At 57.7% G+C, this 24524-nt stretch overlaps 2 protein-coding genes across 5 annotated transcripts; one reads left to right on the plus strand and one right to left on the minus strand.

Moving 5' to 3' along the window:
- Positions 1 to 3325: 3325 nt before the first annotated feature.
- ITPKA (inositol-trisphosphate 3-kinase A) lies at positions 3326 to 13548 on the plus strand. Its single transcript, XM_031002543.3, has 7 exons — positions 3326 to 4424; positions 11460 to 11556; positions 11632 to 11848; positions 11994 to 12198; positions 12399 to 12500; positions 12785 to 12856; positions 12960 to 13548. The coding sequence occupies exons 1-7, from the start codon at positions 3936 to 3938 to the stop codon at positions 13161 to 13163; spliced, it is 1386 nt and encodes a 461-aa protein (XP_030858403.1). The 5' UTR covers positions 3326 to 3935; the 3' UTR covers positions 13164 to 13548.
- Positions 13549 to 13633: 85 nt separating this feature from the next.
- LTK (leukocyte receptor tyrosine kinase) lies at positions 13634 to 23817 on the minus strand. 4 transcript variants are annotated; one of them, XM_055363429.2, is made up of 20 exons: positions 23632 to 23817; positions 22942 to 23085; positions 22672 to 22843; positions 22080 to 22230; positions 21782 to 21928; positions 21402 to 21558; positions 21144 to 21326; positions 19002 to 19100; positions 18055 to 18207; positions 17548 to 17643; positions 17081 to 17276; positions 15909 to 15999; positions 15707 to 15771; positions 15396 to 15525; positions 15204 to 15301; positions 14968 to 15060; positions 14769 to 14870; positions 14502 to 14636; positions 14338 to 14428; positions 13641 to 14240 (listed from the first exon to the last, which is right to left on the minus strand). In XM_055363429.2, exons 1-20 carry the CDS (start codon positions 23672 to 23674, stop codon positions 13992 to 13994), a joined length of 2595 nt encoding a protein of 864 aa, XP_055219404.2. In that variant the 5' UTR covers positions 23675 to 23817; the 3' UTR covers positions 13641 to 13991. The 4 variants fall into 4 exon arrangements, with proteins under 4 accessions (XP_063554548.1, XP_055219404.2, XP_063554550.1 ...); XM_063698478.1 differs by lacking the exon at positions 21144 to 21326 and having other exon boundaries at positions 13634 to 14240; XM_063698480.1 differs by lacking the exons at positions 15909 to 15999; positions 21144 to 21326 and having other exon boundaries at positions 17081 to 17160.
- Positions 23818 to 24524: the final 707 nt, after the last annotated feature.

Consider the following 24524-nt stretch of genomic DNA (forward strand, 5'->3'; position numbering starts at 1 on the left):
TACACCCCAGTGTCCCCCTTTTCTGTTGTTTAATTTTTTAAAAACTGTCTCTGGCGGTCAGGCGTAGTGGCTCACACCTGTAATCCGAGCACCTTGGGAGGCTGAGGCAGGCAGATCACCTGAGGTCAGGAGTTCGAGACCAGCCTGGCCAATGTAGTGAAGCCCTGTCTCTACTAAAAATACAAAAAATTAGCCAGGCATGGTGGCGCACACCTGTAATCCCAGCTACATGGGAGGCTGAGGTAGGAAAATCGCTTGCGCCAGAAGGTGGAAGTTGCAGTGAGCTGAGATCATGCCACTGCACTTCATCCTGGGTGACACAGCAAGACTCTCTCTCAAAAAAAAAAAAATTTATCTGGCCTGCTTAATGCTTAAGTGTTTGAACATCCCCACCATTTTTTTTTTTTTTTTATGGCACTCAAGAGGCCATCCCTTCCACCTCCATACTGGTCAGTCTGATTCTCTCCACATCCCTTCTATTCAAGCATCAAAGACTGAGAAAACTGAGTCATAAAAGAACAGATGTTCTAGGGTTTCAACGTTTATTCCTGGCATGACTAAGAGGACGGAAGAGCCTGCTGACCTCATCCTACAGCTATACAGGGACTCCCAGGCCTTGCCCCAAGACGTACCCTTATGTTTTCTGACTGTAGTAGGTGGGGGCAGACTCTACCTTCAGAAGGAACTACAAGATGTTTCTTTGTTTTGAGATGGAGTCTGGCACTGTCGCCTAGGCTCACTGCAACCTCTGCCTCCTGGGTTCAAGTGATTCTCCTGCCTCAGCTACCCAAGTATCTGGCATTACAGGTGCCCTCCACCATGCCCAACTAATCTTTGTATTTTAGTAGAGACGGGATTTCACCACGTTGGCCAGGCTGGTCTCGAACTCCTGACCTCAGGTGATCCACCCACCTCAGCCTCCCAAAGTGCTGGGATTACAGGTGTGAGCCACTACACCCGGCCAGGAAATACAAGATGTTAATGAAAGAATTTGAGAACATGAGCGAGGTGGCTCATGCCCATAATCCCAGCACTTTGGGAGGCCTGGGTGGGCGGATCACCTGAGGTCAGGAGTTCGAGACCAGCCTGGCCAACATGGTGAAACCCCGTCTCTACTAAAAATACAAAAACTAGCCAGGCCTGGTGGCGAGCACCTGTAATCTCAGCTACTCGGGAGGCTGAGGCTAGAGAAGCAGGCTGAGGCTCTTGAAGCCAGGAAGCAGAGGTTGCAGTGAGCCGAGATCACGCCATTGCACTCGAGCCTGGGCGACAAGCGCACAGGAAGTCAGGGGACCTAGCCAGGATACACTGCCTTTTCCATCAACTGGCTGTGTGTCCTTAACCTCCCTGGTGGAGCCACTTAACCTCTTTGGTACTTCCGTAATGTGAATGAGGAGGATAGATGGATATAAGGCCCCTTACTGCTCTAAGAATCTATGGGATTGGATTTCAGTTCAGCATCCATTTCCAGGTTTGCGCTCATCTTTCCAATGAGAGACACCTGGGCAGGTAGAGCAAAGAGCAATTCTCTGGCTGCTGGTATAGTAGACCTAAGGCTTGAGCAAGTGCCTGATACAAGAAGAAAAGGAATTGCACCTTTTTCTTGGCAGCCAGGACAGAGACCCAGTGCCCAGCCTGCTTATACCTCCAACCCTGCCCATCCATCGCCTGACACACAGGAGTGCAGGACAAGTTCTCGCCCCTTGTTGCCCTCCCTACCTTTCCAGTTCTGGCAGTTCCTTGCAGGCTCTCCCCACCTTGGGTTTCCTCCCAGCCCCGTCTCTGAAGGCAGCACCTTCCCACATCCTGCCGCAGGTCAGTGTAGCTGTGAAGGAGGCAGAGGAGTGAGTGTCTGAGACACGAGTGATCCAGGTCCTTCAAGCTGCAGAGTACATCCCTCACACACATACTCAAGATTCCTGCAGATGGTTGTCCTAGAGAAGGTGACGATGTGATTTCCCAGGTTCTCCGTGAAGGAGTCAAGTATTCAAACTCCTCTATGCCCTTCTTCCTCTTACCCCTTCATTCCCTCTATTTCTCCTGCCTCTCTCATTGCCATTCTTTCTTACATTATTTTGCTTCCTTCCTCAGTTCTCCAGGATCTTCACCTATTTGTTTATTTTGAGATAGCGTATGACTCTGTCACCCAGACTGCAGTGCAGTGGAATGTCATGGCTCTCTGCAGCCTCGACCTCCTGGGCTCAAATAATCCTCTCACCTCAGCCTCCTAAGTAGCTGGGACCACAGGTGCATGCCACCACGCTCAGCTTTTTTTTTTTTTTTTTGAGACAAGTTATCGCTCTGTTGCCCAGGCTACAGTGTGGAGTGTGGTGGTGGAGTGTGGTGGTGATCTCAGCTCACTGCAGCCTCGACCTCCCGGGCTCAAGTGATCCTTCCACTTCAGCCTCTCCCCGAGTAGCTGGGACTACAAGTGCACACCACCACACCTGGCTAATATTCTGTATTTTTAGTAGAGACAGGGTTTTGCCATGTTGCCCAGGCTGGTCTCGAACTCCTGGGATCAAGCAATCTGCCCGCCTTGCCCTCCCAAAGTGCTGGGGTTACAAGCCTGAGCCACTATGCTTTGCCGAAGATTCCCGTCTTCCCACTGAACCTTCCTCTTTCCTTCTCCCGGGCCATTCCTGAGCCCTGGCTGAGGGGAGAGAAGGGAAGGAAAGCCCCTCCTGCGGCCATCTCAGCATCCAAGGCAATCCTTCTGGGGCTGCTCTGTCTCCAGGGCCCCAGCCATCCCCAGACACTGAGTGCCTGAGGGGGGACCCTCACTCCTCTGGCACTATGGTAAGATAGGAAACAGTGGCTTCTCCTCAAAGCAGCCTCGCCGGTCGGTCAGCTGACTACCAACATGGGAAGTGGCCGAAGATCCACATGGAATGACACTGATAAGCACTTTGCAGTGTCTGAAACTCTTAAACATCAGTGCTGTCTTCCTAGTTTTACAGACACAACTCTGTGGGTTGGATGAGGTTTTTCTAAATGTACAAATGCAGAAATATACGGAGGGAGTAAAGGGACTGCCTACAAATCACATCTAGAGTGTGGTGTACCTGATTTCAAATCTTTTATTTTATTCTCGCAGCAACGGGAGAATCCGCAGTCGAGGGAGGTGAAATGACTTGCTGAACGCCACAGGGCGGACTCCAAGCCCCGAGCTCCTATAACAGAGGAGGAGGAAGGCGGGCTCAGCTCCTGCCACCCAGCAGCGGGGGAGATGCAGCCCGGGACTCGGCTGGGCCACGGGGACAGATCCAGGCCCCGCCCCCTGACCTTGTTCTCTGCCCGCCGGGAAGTGGGGAACTTGCGGGGAGCAGCCTCAGCTCGTCCCTGGGGCAGAGTCTCCACTTGGGTGCACGCCCTGGGGTGGGGCTTCTTCGGGAAGCCGGGGGCCTTCAACTCTGCTCAGGAGCTCGGGCCGGAGAAAGGCCCCGAGACTTGAAGCCCTTGCCCGGGAGGGATGAACACGCAAAGGAACCCGAGGAACGGGGTAGGGGACCAAGAGTAGGACCAGCTTCTCCTGCGCGGGGACAGGGCCTGTGGAGCGGCCTGGAGGAATCTCTCCCAGCCGCGAAGCCCGGGAAGGCTGCGAGGCCCCAGCGCGGAGCGGCCCCTCCCACCTCCCCGAGGGCAGGCGGAGCGAAGCCTCGGGGCCCGGGCCCAGGTTTTGTGCCTACGGAGGCTGGACTTCCCCGCCACCCCGAAGAGTCACCGAGAGCCTTCTCTCCCTCGCAGGGGCCCTGGGAGGCCCGCGCTTTCTCTGAAAGTGGAAGGAGTGGGCGGGGGGCGCGGCCGAGGCGGGGCGCGGGCGTGCAGCGGCGCAGGCTCCGCCCCGGGGCCGTCTCCAGCCGGGGGCGCCGAGCCGCTCCAGTCCCCGGCGCGCCGCGGGCTGGTGGGCTCAGCGGCGGCGCCGGCACTGGGAAATGACCCTGCCCGGGGGCCCAACGGGCATGGCGCGGCCGGGGGGCGCGAGGCCCTGCAGCCCAGGGCTGGAGCGGGCGCCGCGCCGGAGTGTCGGGGAGCTGCGCCTGCTCTTCGAGGCGCGCTGTGCGGCGGTCGCTGCGGCCGCCGCCGCGGGGGAGCCCCGGGCCCGCGGGGCCAAGCGGCGTGGGGGACAGGTCCCCAACGGGCTTCCGCGGGCTCCCCCAGCCCCGGTGATCCCTCAGCTGACCGTGACAGCCGAGGAGCCCGACGTGCCCCCGACCAGCCCTGGGCCGCCGGAGCGGGAGAGGGACTGCCTCCCGGCAGCGGGCTCTTCGCACCTGCAGCAGCCGCGCCGCCTTTCCACCTCGTCGGTCTCCTCCACTGGCTCCTCGTCGCTGCTCGAGGACTCGGAGGACGACCTGCTGAGCGACAGTGAGAGCCGGAGCCGCGGCAACGTGCAGCTGGAAGCGGGCGAGGACGTGGGTCAGGTACGGGCCGCGGGGGCGGGGCCAGCGCCGGGCGCGGGGGCTGCACGGGGGACCTGGCTCGGTGCTCCCGGAGGACCCGCTCCTGTCCATGTTCCCTCCAGCGGAAGGTCCTGTTCTCGCGGTTTAGGAGGAATCTGGGGGTCAGAGGGAGGCTCCTGGCCGACCTCTCGCCTGGGAAACTTTCACCTCGGCTCCGCCGGCGGGTCGTGGCGCTGGCCCTGGGGCGTCTAAGAAGCGGGGCTAGGAGCAGGCGACCCGCCGCGGGGACTGGGCGAAGCGGGGGTAGCGGACCTTGTTGGCTGTGGGTTAGGACAGGAGGGATCGGAGGGGCTGAGCCTTGCTGGGTGAACCCTCGGAAGGAGAGAGGCGAAGGAGAGTTTCCCTTACCCCCCGCCCCCTCTCCGGTGCCGCGGCCGCACCCCCGCCGTTGCCACGGTTTTCCTCTCCTGAGTGGGAGTGGAGCGGCGCTCCAGGCTCTGCTCGGGAGCCGCTGCCGTCTGCTCCCAGCGCCCGCACGAGGCGTGGACGCAGGGGAGGGAGGGGCGTGGGCCTGGGAGCTCTGGCTGGGAGCGGAACGCAGCCCACCCAGTGCGCGCCCTGCCTCCCATCTTCCCGGCTCGCCGCTCCTGAGCGCGGCAGAGAGGGGCGGTAAACTGAGGCTGCAAGGGGCAGGATCACTCTGCTAGTCTCTGCCTCTGATAGCCTGGGTGTTCTGGGACCAGGTCTGACCCTCGGAAAACACAGCCCTGGGCACTGTTAAGTCATTCCTGACGCCCGCCACTTAGGGATGTGCGGCTCCCGGGACACCCTCCTTGTTCCCCTCGTTTTAACCAAGGCCAAATACCTTGAATAACTGTCCGTGGTCAGCGCGAAGGACTTTCTTTAGATCCACGTTTCGCAAGTGTCCCTGAGGCCGAGGAAGAGGCGAGGGGCGCCCCCGGCCTCGGGCGTCTGGGGCCTGCCCAGAAGGCCGGGTCGGCGCGGCGGGGCGGGGAGAGCTGTGGCCGCGCGCCTGCTCCGCCGCACAATCGGCTGGGGCAAGGCAGGGAAGCTGTGGCGACCTGCAGTGGTTCACAAGCCCAGAGGCCGATGGGATTTATCAGTGACACCAGAGGGGAAAAGCCTCACAGAGCAGGAACACCCCCCGCCGCCAGGTGCTGGGTGCGCCGGCTCGGTCACTAGCCTGCCGCTTCCCCTTCTTCTTCCCCGGTGGTCAGGGCAGCCCCGGACCCAGGATCGTTTCTGGGGTAACCCTTGCCTAGGTCGGGGGGCGGATGTCGGGGCTTCCCAGGATGTGGAGTGTGGGGCAGTGAGAGGCCCCCCGCCCCGCCTCTTCGGAAAAGCCTGAGCAGCAGCTCCGGGGGCGCGGAAGCTCTGACACCTGAGAGGCGGTGCAGGCGAAAGGGCGCGAAGCGCGGGCGCGTCCCGCTTCCCTCTTCCGCCCGCAGGGACTCGGCGAAGTGCCTGGGAGAGGGAGTGCGCTAGGAGGAGGTCCTGCGGCCCAAGCCTGGGTGTAGAGGAGACCGCCCCGGTTAAGGTCAAGCCTCGGGGACCTGGGCGACCCCGCCGCCCCCCGAGCCGTCGGGAGCCGGTGCAAATCGCCGCTGAGGGCCCTTCCAGCTCCAAGGCTGCGGCTTCCAGGCCTTCCCCACCCCCAGGCCCGCCGCGGCCTCCCCGAAGGCAAACAGCCACAGCGGCGGCAGATAAGCCAGGGGCTGTTGACAGAGGCTGCCTGAGTCCGTGTGGAAGGGCCCAGGGCGGACTTTGCCTCGCCGCAGGTCCCAGAGCCGCACAGCGCGCCGGCCCAGGCCAATTTAGGGCTTCCCCAGGCAGGAAGCAAGGCTGGTCCGGCTGACCGTGAAGGATGCACGTGGGCCGGACTCTAGGACTCCTGGCTTACCAGCCCCTTACGCGCGGCCCAGGCAGGCCGGAGCCCAGGAAGTTTCTGCCTGCCTGCCGGCCTGCCTACCTCTCTGCCTGGGGCATACGTAGTCCCCTTCACCTCCTAGGAGCCCTCTCCAGCCTGCCCAGAGCAGGGAAATTGAAACTGGGCAGCCTCACTCCGGCAGAGGAAAAAGTCACGGGCAGGCTTTTCCTAACCAGCCAGGGGAGAAGTTGGAGGCCCACTCGCAAGGTCAGCTGCATGACTCTATGGCCTTGCCTGCCTCCTCAAACAATTGTGGGGTATTGCTGGAGGAAAAGAGAGGGTGTTTGGCTCCTGTTCATCTGGTTTTCTTCTTTCTGTGCTCCAGGATAGGTAAGGAGACCTGGATGCCATCCCCTCCTGGACTCAGAATTCCCACACATCGCTTTCCACTAATCATAGAGCAGAATTTAGGTTAACAGACTTCCTTTTTAAACAGCTAATGCCCATGGGAAGATGAAGTCGTGGGTCACTTATACCTTAGTGCAAATCGTTTTATAAATTTAAACTGATTGCTCTTCCCACCACCACGACCACAGGGAGTGCTAGTTTGATAGGGCAATTGGAACATGGGGAGGGTATTGGGCTGGTAGAGAGCTTCAACCAGAGCCTGGATGACTGGAGGCAGGGAGCAAGGGTGAGTGCCAAAGACAGAGCACTCACCCATCTGCTGGTCTGCTCCGGCAGAAGATACACTGTGTATCTGGCATGAGCAGGTGTCTTCAAGGCTTCCAAATGGAGTTTAGACAAAGGAGGGTCTGAGGCTAGTATCCAGCCAAGCCCTGCCCAGAGAGAGGTACTCCCTGTTCAGCCCTAGGAGTGAGGAATTATCAGAGGGCCCTCCTGTGACTTCATTAAAGTCTCTCACACAGTCAGCAATCCTAGCCTTTGCCTCAAGATACCCAGGTAGCCTCTGGCTGTGTGTTAGTCTCCCAGAGAGGGCACCTTCATGGAGGGAGGCCCGAGCCAGAGGATGTTCAAGCGTCTCCCGGGTTCAAGCGATTCTCCTGCCTCAGCCTCCCGAGTAGCTGGGATTACAGGCACCTACCACCACACCGGCTAAGTTTTTTATTTTTAATAGAGATGGGGTTTCACCATGTTGGCCAGGCTGCTCTCAAACTCCTGACCTCAAGTGATGCATCTGCCTTGGCCTCCCAAAGTGCTGGGACTACAGGTGTCAGCCACCGCGCCTGGGCTTACATTCATTTTTAGAAGCGTGATGTTCTCTGGGGGAGGTATCTCCCTAAGATGGAAGGTGGCAGTGAGTTGAGTTCCATGACACTTGCACAACTCCTGCCATGCTTGGCCATACCCATTACTAGCAGGGGGGCTAAATCCTGTCATAGCAACCTCAGGTGGTAGGATGGAGGGCTCAGATGAGATAATAGGTATGAAAATCTTTTGTAGGCTGGAAACAGTGGCTCACACTTGTAATCCCAGCACTTTGGGAGTCCAAGGCGGGAGGATCACTTGAACCCCGGAGTTCGAGGCCAGCCTGGGCAACATAGCAAAATCCTGTCTCTACTAAAAATACAAAAAAAATGTCACGGTGGCTCACACTTGCAATCCCAGCACTTTAGGAGGCCATGGCAGGTAGATCACTTGAGGCCAGGAGTTTGAGACCAGCCTGGCCAACATGATGAAACCCCGTCTCTACTAAAAATACAAAAATTAGCCAGGCGTTGGTGGTGCACGCCTATAATCCCAGCTACTCAGGAGACTGAGGCAGGAGAATCGCTCAAACCTGGAAGACAGAGGTAGCAGTGAGCCGAGATCGCACCACTCAAATAAATATGTACATACATACATACAAAAATACAAAAAATCAACCAGGCATGGTGACTCACATCTGTAGTCCCAGCTACTGTGGAGGCTGAGGTGGGAGGATCACCTGAACCCTGGAAGTCCAGGACGCACTGAGCTGTGATCGCACCACTGGACTCCAGCCTGGACAATGGGAGTGAGACCTTGTCTCGAAAAAAAAAAAAAAGTATTTTGTAACCTGCTAGCTAGGACCGGCCTTAGTTGCTGCTGCTCTTGATTCTTATGAGATGCAGAAAACCAAGGTCAAGAGAGTAGGTGATGACGCCATTTTACCCCTGCTTGGGAGCAGGTCCATCAATCAAATGGTAGTAGCCCAGGTTTTCAGACACACATCAAATCCTCTTCTGCCAGGCCCACCTGCCAGCCCTCCTCACTGTTTCTGCACAGTTCTAAAAGGATGGTTCAGTTCCCTCACCCTGCCTAACCCAAGGCAAGTTTCCTCTTCACTAAGTCCATTCTGGTCCCACTATCCCCTAAATTCTTCTAGCAGGTCCCTACAGCCATTAAACTCATTCTTTTGGATAAAGGCAAAGGTGGCCATCCAGTAGAGAAGGGCCCCCAGGCAGGTCTCAGTGTTCCCCAGAAGTCAAAACTCAGACTGCCTTATTGCTGCACATCACTTCACCACGCACAAAGCACTTTCTCAGGCCACATCCCATTTAACCCCCAAAGGGAGGCAGAATGGTAGCATCCTGCTGGGGATACTTTGGAACCTGCTGGGGCAGTTGGAACTTGGGGAGGGAGGATGGGCTGATAGCTTCAGCCAGAGATTGGGAGGCTGGAGGCAGGGCATGAGGGGATGTAACTCCCCTTGATTTCCTTCTGTAAAATGGGAATGATACCACTTCACGCACTTGCTATGCATGTGCATTCATTATGGCTCTCAAACTGAGTGTGGGAGAAGGGGGTACAGGATGGTGCTGCTGAATATACATGGCACATACATCATCTTCCTGGAATTTTACTTGAGGGTTTGGAGGTGGTGAGTTTTATAATAAAACTTGGATTTATTATGCAGCAGAATGCAAACCTGGTGTGTATTTAAAGATTTTAAAAGGAGTTTTGAAAGTGATGTCATGCTTCTAGTGGGCTGCTTCTGGCTACACCCCCAGATCCCTGGGGATTGGGCACGTGATCACACCATAGTGTGCCATGTAAGGGCTTCAGTAGGAAAGTGGGAGCAATGCTGCCTGATGGAAGATGAGAAAGTGCCTGACATGCAATAGGCAGGCAGCATTTGATGGTTCGTGTTACGGCAGTAGCTATGTCCTCCCAGGGGAAACAGGCCCACAGATGGCAGTACTTGGTTGGGTTCACTCAGCTGGAAGGTGACACAGCCATGACTGGAACCAACTACTGACTTCCCACCCAGTGCTCTACCATAACCTCCATCTCCTCCCCATGGGAAAGGGCTTTATGGTCAGCAGCCCTCTTCTACTTAGGCCACCTCCTCAGTTCTCTCTCTCCCTCTTAGAACTCCCTCTTGTCAGGGAGGTGTATTCCTGTGGGGGTACAACATGTGTAACTGTGCTAAAAGGCAAGTGCCTCTGTGGGGAGGCGGCAGACACAGTTGACATGAGCCAATCTGTGTACTTCAGAGAGGACACAGGGCTGCCGAGTTGCGGGTGGTAAGAGGAGAGGTCCAGAGGATGGGATGCTCTCAGGATTAGCTGGAGGCTAGAAGAGATAAGGGGCACACCAAAAAAAAAAAAAACAAAAACAAAAAAAAACAACCTTCGTCTCCTTCCCAGGTTTGTCTAAGTTGACAGGCCCTCAGGTTTGCACCTTATTTTCTTTCTTTTTTTTCTTTTTTTTTTGAGACGGAGTCTCACTCTGTTGCCAGGCTAGAGTACAGTGGCTCGATCACGGCTCACTGCAACCTCCACCTCCCAGATTCAAGCGATTCTCCTGCCTCAGCCTCCCAAGTAGCTGGGACCACAGGCGCATGCCACCATGTCCGGCTAATTTTTGTATTTTTAGTAGAGACGGGGTTTCACCATGTTGGCTAGGATGGTCTTGATCTCTTGACCTTGTGATCCACCCACCTCAGTCTCCCAAAGTGCTGGGATTACAGGCATGAGCCACTTCGCCCAGCCCGGCATCTTATTTTCATGGCTTAAGATTTCTAGGTCCAGATAAAAACCAAGGGTGCCCTGGGCCTTGCCAGCTAATGAGTGCATAGAATCCAGGGATAGCAAGAGAGGCTTGGAGAGCCTTTTCTTTCTCCAGCCCTGTTCTTTCTCCAGGCCCTGCCAGGCTGGCCTTCCTGCCCTGGGCCTGTGTACAGGTTTGTTTCTGTGTATGTCTGTCTCCCTAAATGAGAGGAACCAAGGTCCCGAGTGAAGGAATCAGTGATTGAGATTTGTTCAGCTTCTGCCTCATACCATGGAATGGGATGGGGGAGCTGGGCGCCTATCATGCTTAAGCCTTATGTACTACTCACAGCAACCCAGTAAGGATAGTTATTTCCTCATTTTGTAGATCTTTTTCTTACAGATGCACAGACGCTTGTTTCTTGGGCCCTGGAATCTTTTGAGGCATTGGTAGTAATAAAAATTTGGGGGGCCGGGCGTGGTGGCTCACACCTGTAATCCCAGCAGTTTGGGAGGCCGAGGTGGGTGGAACACCTGAGGTCAGGAGTTGGAGACCAGCCTGACCAATATGGTGAAACCCTGTCTCTACTAAAAATACAAAAAAATTACCGGGCATGGTGGTGTGCACCTGTAGTCTCAGCTACTCGGGAGGCTGAAACAAGAGAACCGCCTGAACCCGGGAGGTAGAGGTTGCAGTGAGGCCAGATCGCGCCACTGCACTCCAGCCTGGGTGACAGAGCAAGACTCCATCTGAAAAAAAAAAAAAATGGCCCTACTCTAGACCAACTTAGAATTTCCCTGCGGTAGGCCTGATAATCTGCAATTTTTAACAAGGGTGACCATCAGGTAATTCCGATGTTCACAACAGTTCAAAAACCTCGACAGAGCATTTTCGTAACCTGCCCACGCGTTCTTCAGTGGCAGAGCTGGAGCGCAAACCGGGGGCTTCAGATGCTAAGTCCAGGCTCTTGACAGCTCACTGGAGACGCTGGAATCACCTTCACTGCGCCTGTATCAGCACCCGCCACACAGGCGCACAAATAAACCTTCCCAGAGTGAATGAATGAATTAATGACTCATCCAGCCCCAGCTGCTTCCGGTGGGTCGGGGGCGTGGCAAGACCCTGTTTCAGTGGAGGGAGGGCTTATGCATTGCCGAGACGCCGATTATCAGACCTTGACCTGTCGCTTTCAGAAAAACCACTGGCAGAAGATCCGGACCATGGTCAATCTGCCGGTCATAAGCCCTTTCAAGAAGCGCTACGCCTGGGTGCAGCTGGCAGGGCACACTGGTGAGCTGTGGGGCGGGTGGGCGGGTGCCCGCGACGGGAAGAGGCTGGGCGGCGCTGACGGATGCCGGTCCTCAGGGAGTTTTAAGGCGGCGGGCACCAGCGGGCTGATCCTGAAGCGCTGCTCGGAGCCGGAACGCTACTGCCTGGCGCGGCTGATGGCTGATGCGCTGCGCGGCTGCGTGCCTGCCTTCCACGGCGTGGTGGAGCGCGACGGCGAAAGCTACCTGCAGCTGCAGGACCTGCTTGATGGCTTCGACGGACCTTGTGTGCTCGACTGCAAAATGGGCGTCAGGTATGCGTGCCCTGCCAGGTCGGTTGGGGGGATCAAGTGGGGGTCCGGGGCCGGGACAACTGCTTGAGGGGGACCCGGGGCGAGTGCTCGAAGGGGTCTCCGTGTGCACCCCCTCATGCCCTGGCCGCTGCCTGCGCCCCCACAGGACTTACCTAGAGGAGGAGCTGACCAAGGCCCGTGAGCGGCCCAAGCTGCGGAAGGACATGTACAAGAAAATGCTGGCGGTGGATCCTGAAGCTCCCACGGAGGAGGAGCACGCGCAGCGCGCCGTCACCAAGCCGCGCTACATGCAGTGGCGGGAAGGCATCAGCTCCAGCACCACCCTCGGCTTCCGCATCGAGGGCATCAAGGTGAGGCAGGCGCGCTTCGCTGGCACCGCCCCAGCCCCACTGCGCGCTGTCTTTCCTGATCCCCCGCTCCCGCCCCGCCTGCCCCTCCGCCCTCTCCCACCGCCTCGCCGTCCCCTGCAACTGGGAGGTACCGCTGCTCTACGCTGTCCTCTTTCCCACTGGCGGGCCCGGGGCCCCTGACACTCCTGTCCCACATCCAGAAAGCGGACGGCTCCTGCAGCACCGACTTCAAGACTACGCGAAGCCGAGAACAGGTGCTTCGCGTCTTTGAAGAGTTTGTGCAAGGAGATGAGGAAGTGCTGGTGAGAGCGGGATCCCAAACCCTGAGGTGTTGGGGAGCCTGAAGCCGAGGACTGCCCCTGTAATCTGGCCCAGTGCCCTCGGCTGTGTCCCCACTATGGCCCTCACCGCGCTGGCTCGCAACTGCTCTACGCTCCTTCCCTTCTGGGCCACGCTGGGCGGGGTCCTGGGTCCTCCTCCTGGCGGCATTTGCCAAGCCCAGCGTGGGTGCCGGCTCCTCATCGTTAGCAGGGGCTCATTTGGCGTTTAGTTAATTTGCCCTCCTCTCCCACCCCACCCTCTGCAGAGGCGGTATCTGAACCGCCTGCAGCAGATCCGGGACACCCTGGAGGTCTCCGAGTTCTTCAGGAGGCACGAGGTAAGCGGCGGCTGCCCGGGTGCCCGGGCCGCGAGGGCTAGGGAGGGAACCCGGCGGGGGCGTCTCTGGGCAGGGCCGCGGCCTGACGGTGCGGGGCTCGCAGGTGATCGGCAGCTCGCTCCTCTTTGTGCACGATCACTGCCATCGCGCCGGCGTGTGGCTCATCGACTTCGGCAAGACCACGCCCCTCCCCGATGGCCAGATCCTGGACCACCGGCGGCCCTGGGAGGAGGGCAACCGCGAGGACGGCTATTTGCTGGGGCTGGACAATCTCATTGGCATCCTGGCCAGCCTGGCTGAGAGATGAGGCTGGACTCCTGTCCCCGCGGGCCGCTCACCTGACATGTGGACCTGCAGCTTTGTCCCCACCGTGCATGCCGGCTTGAGACTGGAGCCCCGCGGTGCAGGGCAGTTCACCGGGTCCTGCAGAGCCAGGTGCCAGCCACTAAGGGGGGGCACCGCCGATGCCAGGGGTTTTGCCCACCCGGGCCCCAGCGTTCCCAGAGCCAAATGACACTAACTTATAGAAGGGGAGGGGGCAAAGGGCTTCTTCCTCAGGCCAGCTCTTATGAGGAGGCTCTGCCCTCTCCAGAGGTGCCAGACCGTGGATTTTATTTAGCAAGCCTAGACCTTCTGGTCTAACCTCTCACACTACAATGGACTCCCCTTCCTAATAAAACTCAAAGACAAGATGCAGCTTCCTGTGCCTCAGGCCTCGGCCCCTCCCTCCTCTGGCCCCGTCTTCCTCAGTTCCGGTCCCTGGCATCCACAGATCGCTGGAGGATGAGAAGAGCTTTTTATTAGAAGCATCTGCAGGGTGGGGGTCTGCCCAGATGAAAGACGCTCATAATGGGAGAGCAATCCAGTGCTCCCCATGGACACCTGGGGTGTGTGTAAGGCGGCCTCTGGCCCCAAGATCAAAAGCTGGAAGTGGCTGGGCCCTTCCCTGGGAGGCCTGGGCTGGTTTCCAGCATGGCAAGTGCAGCGCTGCCAGGCCAGCCCCGAGACAGGCCCAGACACACAGCACAGACTGCAGGGAACAGAGGCCGCTGGCATAACAGGCCACCCAGGAGCCTGAGGAGTATAGGGAGGGACCCTCGGTGCCTCAGTCCTTACCCTCAGGGCCCCTTGGGGCTCAGGAGCGATAAGTGGGGTTCCAAAGGTTCTGAGGTTGGAGGCCCCTGGATTTGAGGGGCTTGAGGCCAGAGGACAGCCAGGGGCCAAGAGGGCTACCTCCCCAGCTTTTCAACTTCTCTGGACTCAGTTCCTGGGGCTGTGGAGGTCTTAGGCACTCCAAAGATCTGTTCCCCAGCCCAGAAGTCCCTTCCTCCTCTGGGGTGGGCCCCAGCTCCATTGGCAGGAGTGAATTCAGCACATCCGGGTCCTGTAATGGAAGAGTCAGGGAGCAGGGGGACATAGAGTTTTCTGGCCCTCCCTCCTGACCCACAAGACCAGGATGTTAGATTAGGTCGGGGGCACACCTGAGTGCAGTACTGCAGACGCTCCAAGATGCTGGCAAAGCTAGGGCGGAGCTCAGGCTCGTGCTGCCAACACTGGGTCATGATGCGGTACCTGGGGAGAGGCAGGAGTTCATGCCCACCCATGGTTGTGAAGGACCTCCCTTCCCGGGCAGCACTCAACTCACACAGGCCCTGGGCAGCCCCTAGGAGGGTCCATCCGGCCTCCTCCAACGACGAAGTCCAGCACCTCCTGGTTGGTGCGCCCAGGATAGGGCATGTAGCCCAGTGAGAAGATCTCCCAGAGCAGCACCCCAAAAGACCTGCATCAGAAGTGGGGGAACCAAGTGAGGCCCGTCAGGTGTAGCCTCCCCTCACATGAGGTGGCTGGAAAGGACAGGATTAGCCTCAGGGGAGGGGAACAGCGGGGAAGGGGAGGGGAAGGGTGTTATCACCAGGAATCTGTCTTGGATGTGAAGATGCCCTCCAGGAAGGCCTCTGGGGGCATCCACTTGACTGGGAGCAAGGCCCGGTCCCCCCTGCGGTAATAACTGGCCCTACAGGAGGGAGGAGGTGAATGATGAGTTGTTTACCACCAAGGTGCAGGGAAAACCCCCTTGGAGCAAGAGCCTTCCCACCTCCCAAGTCCCGCACCGGTAGATATCTCGTGCCATCCCAAAGTCCCCAATCTTGGCCACTCGGCTGGGTCCAGCACAGCTCAGCAGGCAGTTCCGGGCGGCAATATCCCTACAGAGTAGGCAAAAAAAATCACTGCCAGAATCTAGAAGTTCTTGCTCTTCCTGATCTATTTCCTTAAAAGCTGTGTGGAAGGGCTGTTCCTTGGGAAGGGAGTTGGGATGGGGGTCCCCTGAGCCAGGACTGCTCCTAACCTGTGGATGAAGTGATTTTCTTCCAGGTAGTGGCAGCCCTGGGCTATGTCCTGGGCCAGTTGCAGCAGGTCCCGCATGACCAGAGGTGATGGCTGGCTCTGGGTCAGGCAGAGGGGGCATCAGTCCATGTAGGTCTCAGACACATGGACAGGGTCTTTAGAGGGGCCTGGGGGGCTGAGACAAGGGTCTCACCAGGTGTGGCCGACTGTGCCTCAGGAAACTCTTCATGTCCCCTCCAGACATCAGTTCCAGCAGAATGAGGCGAGGGGTGGCCCTGAGGCTGAGCCCCACACACCGCACAATGTTCTGATGGCTAAACTTGCTGAGTGGGGTGGGGACATATCCCGTTACCAGGAGGGAGACAGAAACCATGTTTTAGGCTCCACAAAGCTGGAGAGGCCTTCTGTGTCCCCTGACTTGCTACCTCAGCCTCAGGGTGAAGAGAAGCTGTTCCCGGGCATTCCCCTCCCGCCTTCCAGCCCTGCCCCTGGTCCCAGGTGCACCTGATGATGAGGGCCTCCATGAGGAAATCCAGCTCATCCTGAGGCGAGCAGAGTTCTGGCAGGGTCTGGGGAGGAAAAGGACATAGTTTCTGAGCTGCCCTGCACGCTTCAGGATGGGGGGTTAACCCTAGCTCTAGTCATTATCCTTCCCTTCAGGGTGTTCCGCTCTCCTACCCCCAGCCAGAAGTCCCACTCCTCTCACCTTGATAGCTACCTGCAGGGGACTGGAGTCCCCAGGAAGGCCAATTACCAGTCCCTCATACACCTCCCCAAAGGCACCATGGCCCAGGGCTCTGCAGGAAGACACGTTGGAAGGGAGTGGGCAGGTGGCCTGGAGAAGAGTCCTAGAGAGTCTAGTACCCCCTTTACCTCCCCTGCCATATGCCCAGCTGACCCTATATAGGCTCTCTCCATACCATGGCATGTCCCCAGGTAGAAGCCCTGCAAGGGTGATGCTCACTGGCATGGAGCCAGGGCAAAAGAGAGGGCAGGCGCGGGCCAGAGTCAAGGTGGGAGTGCATGATGAGGCCTTCCCTGGTCCCTGCAGACGCCCTGGGAGGGAGGCAATCCGTGGGCTCCAAGAGTCATGATTTTTTTTTTTTTTTTAAAGAAGTCTCGCTCTGTCACCCAGGCTGGAGTACAATGGCGCGATCTCGGCTCACTGCAACCTCTGCCTCTCGGGTTCAAGTGATTCTCCTGCCTCAGTCTCCCGAGTAGCTGGGACTACAGGCAAGCGCCACAATGCCCAGCTATTTTTTGTGTTTTTAGTAGACACAGGGTTTCACCATGTTGGCCAGGCTGGTCTCGAACTCCTGACTTCAGGTGATCCACCTGCCTCGGCCTCCCAAAGTGCTGAGATTACAGGCGCCAGATCATATTTTTTTTATTGAGACAGAGTCTCACTCTGTCGCCCTGGCTGGAGTGCAATGGCGCAATCTCGGCTCACCACAACCTCCGCCTCCCGGGTTCAAGTGATTCTTCTGCCTCACCCTCCCACGTAGCTGGGATTACAGGCATGCGCCACCATGCCCAGCTAATTTTGTATTTTTAGTAGAGATGGGGTTTCTCCATGTTGGTCAGGCTGGTCTCGAACTCCCGACCTCAGGTGACCTGCCTGCCTCGACCTCCCAAAGTTCTGGGATTACAGGTGTGAGCCACCACGCCCAGCTGAGAGATCATATTCTAAGAACTGGGATGGAGAGGTGACATTGAGCAAGTTACTTCCCCTTCTGGAGCTTCTCAGGGCCTCCCTCTCCCTTACACAAGGGATGTGGGCCAGATTTTTTCTGGGATTTATAATTCACTACAGCAGGGAGAGAATCAGAGGTGGGGATTCAGAGTGCATAGGTTCTCAGAAGGAGGCAGAAGACTCACCTGAGCAGAGTAACATTGGCTGGGGAAACCTCGGTGACACCTGGGGGCAGAGACCAGGACTGGGCCGGGCCAAGCCCCAACTGGCAATAATAGGGATTGGGGGCTGTCCTGATGGCAGAGGTTCGAAGCTTGCTCAGCTCAAGCTCAGGGCTCGGCAGCCTCATCTCCTGCAGGCCCTGCCACTTCTTCTGCTTCACTGGGGGTGGGAAGAATAACGGCACACCCTCCACCTGCCCATCAACTCTCCCTCCCCCACCTGCCCAGGACACCCCTCCAGATGCTCTTTAAGGTAAACGTTTTCCCCAGGCCTCCCCAGCTCCTTCCTATCTTAGAATCCCAGGGGAGTCTACCACGGCTCTGCTGCCGTGAGTGGTCTTGAAGTCAGCCCCGGGACCCCGCAGAAACCCATCCCAGCTCACTGGAGAGGAGCAGCCTTGAATCAACTGTGCCTGCTAGACGCTTCGTACCCAGAATCAGGACCCCACACACCATAAGGAGGCTCAGTGTTGAGGTTGCCACCACAGCCACCATCAGAACCAGAGGGCCTGGGGGCTTGTGCAGGTCTAGGGAGAAAGAGAGACACCTCCAGTGGGAAGGTCTTCTCTGTTCCTTTACCCTCAAGTTTTACCCACGCTTCAAGACTCAGCTCAAGTGTTAATTTTTCCATGATGCCTTCCCCCATTATCCTGGGCAAAAGCAACCTCTCCCTCTTGAACACCCCTAAAGCACTTTATACCTCCCACAACAATCGTCACTTGAGATATACATTTACATAGCTATATCTAAACATCCTCCCACACTGGACGACAGGCCTCTGAAAGGCACTGTGCACCGATGAATCTCCAATCCCCTGCCCAGCACCCACCACAGGGCCTGGCACACAGCAAATCTCTATACCATCTTTCCCAGTGGCCTACTGCTCCTCCCAGTCTGTGACCCCAGGAGTCCAGACCTTGGGCAAAGGTAGGACATACCCATGCAGGTGACGTTATCCACAGCTAGCTCCATGCCTTCTGGGCACAGGCATTCAGCCAACTGGAGCTCTGCCTGCCATTGGCAGTCTCTCAAAGGGCAGTGACTGCAGTTGAGGTGCCTTCGGATCTCTACCTCTCCGTGGTTCTCGGTGACTGTGAGTAAAAGAACTGATATGATATGGTGTGGTGGGGCTGGGATATATTAAATACATGCCTTTGGCTGGGTACAGTGGCACACGCCTATAATCATTGCACTTTGGGAGGCCGTGGTGAGCGGATCACCGGAGGTCAGAAGTTCGAGACCAGCCTGGCCAACCCCGCCTCTACTAAAAATACAAAATTAGCCGGGTGTGGTGGCGCACGCCTACAATCCCAGCTACTCCAGCGACTGAGGCTGCAGAATCACTTGAACCCGGGAGGCGGAGGTTGCAGTGACCCAAGATCGCACCACTGCACTCCAGCCTGGGTGACAGAGCAAGACTCTGTCTCAAAAATAAAAATAAATAAATAAATAAATAAATACATGCCTTTTCCAGCCACATGGTTAATTCTAGCCCAGGACTTTAGAGCAAAGAGCAGCACCAAGCTTACAAGGGTGGTGAGAGAAGCTGGGGGACTTCTGTCAAGCCTGCACACTCCCAGGTATTTGAAGCGAATTCATAGCAAGGGGGTACTTGAAAAGCACACAGCATGCCCTGCATTGGCGTCCAGCACAACTGGCAGCCCACTTTTCTTTTTTTTAAGACAGAGTTTTGCTCTTGTCGCCCAGGCTGGAGTGCAATGGCATGATGACAGCCCACTTTTCAAATGACCCTATGCTATGCAAGAATCCTGTGCTATGCAAGGTTATTCACAGTGCAGGTGGCTCTTCAGTGCAGTGCAGGAGTGGGCTCAGGGACTGGGGAAGAAGTCCAGGCCAGGCTCAGAGGTGGGGTTGGGGCCAATACCTGCCAGAGGCTGCAGGAAGAGCTCGCTGCTGGGGTGTATGAAGGATACTCCATCTTCCCCATCAGCCCAGAGGTTGTCAGTCTCTGAAGCATCGCCCCCTGGAAGTGGAGAGTGATGGAGGGTTTGACAACAAAAATGGGGGATGGGGGAGAAGCTGGAATCTCCCAGTGGAAATCCCAGTGTGGCCTTCTCTTCTCCAGCATCATGATGCAAGTGCTGTCTGTTCACAAGTGGGAGTGAAGGAGGTGAGGAGGGGGTAATCAGCTGGAGCCTGAAGGCCTCACTGAGGCTGGCTGGGATGCCTCCTGCCTGCCTGAGCCCCTCCTGTCCCATGTCCTCACAGTCTCTTTCTGTGAGAATGTAGATCATATGTGTATGTATGAGCAGTACAGCCCAGACAGGCACAAAGGCATTTACACTAGTTATTTGATCAAAACACAGATGACTGGGACTCTCCCCTACAGTTTCTGATTCAGTATGTCAGAGAAGGGCTGAGAATTCGCATTTCTTTTTAAAAATTAATTTTTAATTAAAAATAAAAATTCAGGGCCAGGTGTGGTGGCTCACGCCTGTAATCCCAGCACTTTGGGAGGCCGACATGGGTGGATCATGAGGTCAGGAGTCCAAGACTAGCCTGACCAACATGGTGAAACCCCATCTCTACTAAAAATACAAAAATTAACCAGGTGTGGTGGCACATGCCTGTAATCCCAGCTACTCGGGAGGCTGAGGCAGGAGAATCGCTTGAACCCGGGAGGCGGAGGTTGCAGTGAGCTGAGATTTGTACTACTGCACTCCAGCCTGGGCAACAGAGCCAGACTCCATCTAAAAAAAAAAAAATCATATATTTATTGTATACAGCATGATGTTTTGAAATATGTACACACTGTGCAATGGCTAATTCAAACCAATATATACACCACCTCACATGCTTATTTTCTGTGGTAAGAACACCTATAATCTACTCTCTTACCAATTTTCTTTTCTTTTTTTTTTTTTTTGAGACAGAGTCTTGCTCTGTCACCCAGGCTGGAGTGCAGTGGCACGATCTTGGCTCACTGCAACCTCCGCCTCCCGGGTTCAAGCGATTTTCCTGTCTCAGCTTCCCGAGTAGCTGGGACTACAGGCATATGCCACCACGCCCGGCTAATTTTTGTATTTTTAGTACAGACGGGGGTTTCACCATATTGGCCAGGGTGGCCTCAAACTCCTGACCTCAAGATCCACCTGCCTCCGCCTCCCAAAGTGTTGGGATTACAGGCGTGAGCCACCGCGCCCCGCCTCTCTTAGCAATTTTCAAGAATACATCGTCATTAACTACAGTCACCATGTAGTACAGTAGATTCTGGAAGGTATTCCTCCTATTTAACTGCCATTTTGCATTGTTTTGACCAGCATCTCCCCAACCTTCCCCCAACTCCCAGGATAATTTCCATTTTTTTTTTTTTAATCTTTGAGACAGAATTTCCCTCTTGTCGCCCAGGCTGAAGTGCAATGGAGTGATCTCAGCTCACTGCAACCTCCGCCTCCCAGGTTCAAGCAATTCTCCTGCCTCAGCCTCCAGAGTAGCTGGGATTACAGGCTCCCGCCACCACGCCCGGCTAATTTTTGTATTTTTAGTACAGACAGGGTTTCACCAGGTTGGCCAGACTGGTCTCGAACTGGTGACCTCAGGTGATCCACCTGCCTTGGCCTCCCAGAGTGCTAGAATTACAGGCGTGAGCCACCAGGCCCAGCTGATAATTTGCATTTCGAACAACTTAGGTTGTGTGGATATTACCTGTTCCTGGACCACACTTTGAGAACCACTGACTTAACCCAATCCTGCCTTTCTGCCCCTTTGCTCAGCTTGCTCACTCGGCCAGCTCTAAGTTCTGAAGACTGCTGCAGAACAAGGCAGGGACCTGCTGTGATGGGAAAGATCCTGGATTAAACGGAAATCTAGGGAGTCCTGTCTGCATGCTGATTTGCAGTGTATTTGACCTCCTTTTCTAAGAGCTCCTGCTTTTTGTTTGGAGCTGCTGAGCAGGGCTTAATGCCTCTCCCACACCTATCCTCCCGAGGGCTCCGGCCTGTACTTAGGTTCTAACATCACCTCACCCTCCGGCCTGCTCAGCTGCCCTCTCCAACGGTGCACCTACCCCTGTAGCCGCCGCCGCCTCCGCCCGCAGTGCAGGCCCCGCCGCCGCCCCCGAAGCCGCCGGCTGCGGCCCAGCCAAGGGTCGCCCAAGCCTCGGAGCAGCCCTGGCCGCCCTCCGCCCCCTCCTGCAGTGAGCGGCCGGCCTGCGGAGAGGGAGCCCGCGACGTCCAGCCGCCCCCACCACCTACAGAGCGACAGCAGGAAGGTTGGCAGCCACACGGGGAGCACGTCCGCCTCTCCCCGCGGCCCGCGCCCTCACCTGCCGCCCCGCCTCTCCCGCCGCTCCCGGGCGCCTCCGAGCGGTTCTCCAGTTTCTCGGGGGAGGCCTGAGTCCGGCCTCGGTCCCGCGGCCTCAGGTAGGCCCGACCGCCGCCTCCGGCCGCCACCAGCAACGGTTCCAGCTCGCCAGCGCGCACCTGTGGGGCCAGCGGCGTGTTCCAGGACGCGCCCTCCAGCCGTCCAGGGGCACTGCCACTGGGAGAGGGCTCCCGCCCAGGGGGCCTGGATAAGGGCAGGGGCCCCCAGCCCAGCCCAGCGCAGGGATAGGGGGACCCCAAGGGACGGACGGAGAGCGGGTGCGTGAGCGCCCCTGGGGAGAGGATTGGGACCCCAACGCTGAGCGCCGAAGGGAGCACGTACCCGGAAAACGTAGGTGGCGCCCCCGCCACCCCCGCCACCTCCCGCCCAGCGCCGCGACCCCGGGACCCCTTCGCTCCCATCCATCGCCTTGTGCTCTTCAACGGCTCGAGACTCCCCGAGGCAGACGAGCTGGCTCTCCGGGCTACCCTGCGGGCAGCGGGGGAGGGAATCGGCGGGGCCCGGGAGCCTCCCCTCGCTGTGCTGGTGACCCGGCACCGAGGAAAGCACGCTCCCCCGGCCCCCAGGCAGCCCTCGCCCCCGGCGCCGGCGCCGCCCCATCCCCACTGGCTGCGCTCACTCCGGGACAGGCGTCCTCTCCCTGCTGCCCCACCAGGATGTACAGCGACTCCCCGAGACCGAGGGAGAAGATTGCTGAGACGAAGACGCCATGCGCCCGCGACAGGTGGTTCTTGGCGCCTTTGCCGCCCGCGGCTCCGTAGGCTGAGATCCTGCGGGGAACGGACGGTGAGTCCCCGGCCTTCGGTGCTCAGGCCGGCCGCTCCGGGCAGAAGTTGGCGACAGAGGAGGCTCCAGAATTATTTTTTATCTGAGGGACTTGGAGGCTGCAATCGACTCTGACGGGATGGGAAGGGTAGGTTTGCACACCGAAAAATCAGATATTACACTTATTTCAGGAGGGTTCGTGGAAATGTGGGGAGGCTCAAGCACCCCTTGGCGCCGCCCTGGTTGGGGGCCTTCCGCTTGGTGTAAGAGGTTCCGGGTAAGGGCTAACTCGGTGGCGACTACTGCCACCTTGAAGGGCACTCAAGGTGGACCTCCCCGCGGAATAGTCCAAGACGCAAGTCGGTGCGCACGTGGACTTCGTTACCCTGAGGGTGAAACCTCCAACTAGCAGGTCACTGCACACCCTACCTCCGCCGTGCACTTACAGATACTGGCCAGGGCCCGGCACGCGCCACAGCTGCACGCCTCTCAGCTGCCCGGCGGCCCCCACGGTCACCACCACGCTGGTCCCCGCGTACGCCCCGTCACATTGTGTCTGTGTGGGCCCATGCCGGCCGCTGGCCCCGCAGGTAGAAAACAGCCAAGACCCCTCGGTGCCTGAGAGCAAGGAGCGAGGCAAGGGTCGTCGAGCCCCTGGCTGGGCCAGAGGGGTCTGGTATGGTGAGCGGAAGAGGAAGGAGGCGCCTAAAGCTCACCCGGAGAATTCAGCGGGGAGGCTGGCTCCAAGATACTAGGCGGGGCGCTGACTTTCGGGTCCCGGGGGCTGGGACTTGCCAGCGGCAGGGGCGAGGACGGCAGAAAAGGCTCCTGGGACCCCGGGCTAGAGCAGAGAATGGCGCCTGAAAGGTGTTGGGAGAAGGCGCAGGACGTTAAGGCGGGTGGAAATAGGATATGAAAGAAAGAGAGAACCCCGCAACAGCTGCCCTTGCGGTCGCGGCCACACCCGTCACCCGGCCCAGCCGCGCTCTCAGCCTGGAAGCCACTACCCGACTCCGGTCGCAGAAGCCCCGCGGGTGCGCGCTGATAGCTCTGCCAGTTTCTCTCCTCGAGCGCCTTTCCCAGTGAATAACTTAGGGGCCGCAATGAATTTGGTCCTGCAGCCTCCCCAGTGCTTTCCTCAACTTAGATTGGTGGCCCCGCCCCAAGGCGGTGCTGAGACCCCAAAGAATGTTCCTCCTTCCCAAGCTGCGTGATCCACACTCTGGGATTCGCACGCACTTGGCGCTTCTCGGCCCGCACTCCAGAAGCACGGACCGGAGAAATTTGGCTGTGAGAGTTCGAGGCCTCTGGAGGAACCACTGACACCTGGCCTGTTGACCGGCCACCCCCAAACCTAGGAAAGTGCCTCTGGCTGGACGGTCCCCTGACCGCCAGATAGCACTTACCCGCGGCTCCGAACCACACCAGCAGCTGTCCCCAGCAGCCCATCCCTGTTGGGTCCACCCGGCAACAAAAGCCCTTGCGGTCGCGGCCACACCCCTGTCAACCTAAAGTTGACAGCTCATTTTGCCACGGCAGCCCTGGCCACCACTTACAGGGGTGTGCTGCCGCTGGCGAGACACTCCCCGGACCTAAAGCCGGTCTGGCCACGCCCACCTCAGACCCCAGGACGCCAGAGGAGGAAAGGGAGGGGCGTGTGGGCAGCGAGGTCCCTACGCTTCCGGGAGGAGCCTTAAGGAGTCCCCACCCAGGGGTTGTAGTTTCCAGCCGTCAGATGTGCAGCAGCCTGCTGGGAGCTCGGGTAGGTTTGAGGCCGGAGAGGAGGTGCCCCACGCTTAAAGTGGGAGCCACACCTCGGACACCAGGTGGGGGCTTCCAGGTTCCTGAGGACAGGAGCAGTGGAGTGTGCACTTCATTTGTGGCAGTGGTGGTGGTGGTGAGTGTGTGGCATGCGTCACCACACGTGGGAAGTACTCTCTAAACTGCTCCAAGTAAGGCCTCATTACCTGCCATTACTTGTGCCTTTCAGTGGTGCCTTTGTGACCGCAAGGCTGAACCTCACTGCTACTCCCAGAAACCCGGATCTCTGTGTTTGCCTCATATAATTCCGTTGCCTGTGTTAACCCTGTGCACAGCTTCTCACTGTGATGGGGTGAAAGACTGGACCAGACGTTAGAAGATCCGAGTGTTTTTAGTAGCACTGAAGGTCAATAGATGATAGGTAGGTAGACCGATCGATCGATTGATCTTGAGCACTAGTACTGGCACCTCTGGTCAATGGGTGATGTAGCACAGGCCACAACTGCCCTGAGAGTTTCCCCACCACCTGCAAAATCAT

This window comes from Gorilla gorilla, chromosome 16 (assembly GCF_029281585.2).
Source record: "Gorilla gorilla gorilla isolate KB3781 chromosome 16, NHGRI_mGorGor1-v2.1_pri, whole genome shotgun sequence".
Classification (NCBI taxonomy): Eukaryota; Metazoa; Chordata; class Mammalia; order Primates; family Hominidae; genus Gorilla; species Gorilla gorilla.

What these genes read in the sequence shown, in the direction of transcription:
- ITPKA (XM_031002543.3), top strand. Translation starts at nt 3,936, where the DNA reads ATGACCCTGCCCGGGGGCCCAACGGGCATGGCGCGGCCGGGGGGCGCG. An exon ending in GCAGCTGGCAGGGCACACTG is followed by an intron (nt 11,557 to 11,631) that starts GTGAGCTGTGGG and finishes GCCGGTCCTCAG; the next exon opens with GGAGTTTTAAGGCGGCGGGC. An exon ending in AGTTCTTCAGGAGGCACGAG is followed by an intron (nt 12,857 to 12,959) that starts GTAAGCGGCGGC and finishes CGGGGCTCGCAG; the next exon opens with GTGATCGGCAGCTCGCTCCT.
- LTK (XM_055363429.2), bottom strand. Translation starts at nt 23,674, where the DNA reads ATGGGCTGCTGGGGACAGCTGCTGGTGTGGTTCGGAGCCGCGG. An exon ending in GAAAATCACTTCATCCACAG is followed by an intron (nt 15,061 to 15,203) that starts GTTAGGAGCAGT and finishes CCTACTCTGTAG; the next exon opens with GGATATTGCCGCCCGGAACT. An exon ending in ATGGCACGAGATATCTACCG is followed by an intron (nt 14,871 to 14,967) that starts GTGCGGGACTTG and finishes TCCCTCCTGTAG; the next exon opens with GGCCAGTTATTACCGCAGGG.